This window comes from Sceloporus undulatus, chromosome 2 (genome assembly GCF_019175285.1).
Source record: "Sceloporus undulatus isolate JIND9_A2432 ecotype Alabama chromosome 2, SceUnd_v1.1, whole genome shotgun sequence".
Taxonomy (NCBI): Eukaryota; Metazoa; Chordata; class Lepidosauria; order Squamata; family Phrynosomatidae; genus Sceloporus; species Sceloporus undulatus.
Genome location: NC_056523.1, coordinates 138,441,471 through 138,444,246, shown reverse-complemented (window position 1 = coordinate 138,444,246; position 2,776 = coordinate 138,441,471). Strand labels below are relative to the sequence as shown.

At 37.1% G+C, this 2,776-nt stretch overlaps 1 protein-coding gene across 2 annotated transcripts in view; it reads right to left on the bottom strand.

The window, feature by feature from the left end:
• The window catches only part of LOC121922112 (ATP-dependent DNA helicase Q5-like), a 43,935-nt gene that overhangs the window by 30,405 nt on the left and 10,754 nt on the right, over positions 1-2,776 (bottom strand). For both annotated transcript variants that reach the window (XM_042451072.1, XM_042451073.1), the window contains exons 6-8: positions 1,825-1,936; positions 1,437-1,599; positions 735-817 (exon numbers count right to left, since the gene is read on the bottom strand). In XM_042451072.1, coding sequence (XP_042307006.1) covers positions 735-817; positions 1,437-1,599; positions 1,825-1,936 — 358 coding nt within the window. The remainder of the gene's footprint in view (positions 1-734; positions 818-1,436; positions 1,600-1,824; positions 1,937-2,776) is intronic.

Below are 2,776 nucleotides of genomic sequence, written 5' to 3'. Positions count from 1 at the left end.
AAAATTGAACTGTGCGTTTCAAATATTCAAAACGCAACAAGGATCAGCAAATCAAATTCCAAGAAGTCTATTTCCATGGCATTGTCAAATAATTTTTGCATTCTACACTTTCTAGAACTCTGTCAACTTTCCTTAAAAGTACATACAGTATTGCTTCTGCCTTTTGCAAACAATATATATTTTATACTATTCTTGTAAATATATGCTAATAATTTCACATTTCAGTTAATTTCAACAGCAACTATCTTATAGCAATTTGTTTTCAATACAGCATTCCCAGTTTAGTACAAGATTATTTGTGTGGTAATTTGGCTGTAATTACAGCTGCTGAATTTCTGCACATTATACCTCTTAATTCTTCAAAGAATATTTCCAGCTACAATACAAAATTATTACTAAACCTTATAAATATGGAATATCCTATTGATGTAAATTGATTCTTTATCAAGCTACCAGGCTGGGGTTTTTTCAAAGATGAAAAGTAAAATCAGTGAGAGGTTCCAAAAAAAAGGGGAAACAACATAATTTATAATGCCTCCTGCACCAAAGCCCTTGTAGAAAAGCCAAAATAAATTACAAGCCATTTTCACTACCATGTACAAATTACTCCTCATTATCAACCAGTTTATTAGATACATGTCCATATCACAGAAGTCCCTGCCCCAATACAGATCTCAGAAGAAATCAAGATTGCTTTATTTATAGAATCATTTACAGAACCAAGATACGCCTACCTCAGCTCTTCAGAGAAGGCCACCACAGCATCGAAGTCTGTCATCATAGCTTTATCTGATTCCTTCAAGGTGCCTCGTTTTTCCTGAAGAAAGACAAGCTGAGTAAGCAAAGCTATCCATATCCAGAGGTAATGGATTCTGAAACAGTCATTTTCTTCACAACATGTCCTTATGTTTATTAGCATAACAATACAATAGCCAGATAAACTATTTTTATATTTAATTTATCTTCAGCTCTGCAGGAACATTGCAAGTGTGGAAAAGAATAATATTTATAAGTGCACCATGTAAGAATAAGACACTCAAATCTTATTACTTTTCATCTTGTTATTTGAAACAATGTGTGTCTATGAGGGAACAGCTTCACATTCAGCCCCTCCTAACTGTCACCTGTGAAACCTGAAAGCTTCTCCACTGCAATTTACTATCAAATATTGTATGCTACAATGGCACCAGATCCCACCTTGGAAGCTAAAACAGGGTCAGCCCTTATTAGTACTTGGGAGACTGCCAATGAATACCAGGTGCTGTAGGCTACATTTCAGAGGAAGGAACAGGCAAAACCACCTGACTATTCCTTGCCTAAGAAAATCTATGAAACTAATGGAATCACCATAAGTCAACAGATAACTTGAAGGCACATACACACACAGCTGAATAAACAAAAGAACTACAATGAAACATAATACACAAGACTCTAACCTGGAGTGTTGCAATTTCTTTCTTAATAAGGAAGGTTACTTGATCCCTGTCAGTTCTAGAGTAATAGAGGCGACAACTGGATGGCTTTCCATCTCTCCCAGCCCTTCCAGACTCTTGGTAGTACCCAGCCATAGACTTAGGTATATTCCAATGTGCAACAAATCTGCATTGTATAAAACAAAACCATTAAGTTCAAATGCATAGAGAATTAGAAATACACATAAATTCAAGACCAACCTAAACATAAATCACACTGTGATAAGCTTCCATAACATGGGGCATGAAATACACTGTACCAGGTTCATCCAAATCATGATGAAATATATAGGGGGATAACAGTATCCCATATCCACTGGGATTACTTCAGAGAATACACACACACACACACCTGACATTAGCTTTGTCAACTCCCATTCCAAAACTGATAGTTGCAACAATAATTGGAACTTTCTCCTCCATCCATTCATTCTGAACTGACGTCCTTTCGGCTGCCTTGAGGCCTGAGAAGAAACAAAGGATAAGTGTGGAATACCAGAAGGGGAGAGTTTTGCTCATGCTTTCATCACTACAGTTTATTCTACATAGATATTGTTTTCAAATTCAACTGTACGTGCACTTATCTTTTGCTAGTGTGTACAAAAGCGAATGACAGAAGATATGAGGCACTTTTTTTTTAAACAGAAGTTTCATGGACTGAAAAACAGTCTCAGAATTCCATTTGCTTAGACTTCATGACCCCTGCAGGTACAGAAAGGAACAGCAATGTGCCATGTCAATCCTAAATTGTAACTGTCAGGCAAAGAGGGTACTGCATAGGTCAGGACAGACATAAAACTAGTTAGTTGGTCTCTTGATCAACGGACCAGAATCTCTTTCTCTGGTCCCATTACATAATTACAGTGTTATGATTCCACTTTAACAGACATAGCACCATCCTACGGAATCCCAGAATTTGCCATTTAGGTAGTGGAACTTGGAATTCCCAGACAGAGAACTGTACTGTCTCACCTATTTGTCATGGCTGTTAAAGTGGACTACAGTGCTATATTTGTGTAGTGTGAATGAGCCCTATGATGTTTTTGATCTGTTTGACTGCAAAGAGCATAGGTTGGATAACACACTTCAGGTCTGGTTCCTCATATAGTTGATTATGGCCCCAGCCTAGACCCTGCATATATTATTGAAAAGTGGTCAGAATCTTGTTGCTATACTGTACCCAGTCTATGATGTCACATAGTACACCCACTTCAGTTTCACAGTGATAGTAATAGTGGGAAGGCAAAACAAACAAAAAAAAAACCTACAACATAAACAAAAACTTTCCATCACCGCCCATAAAG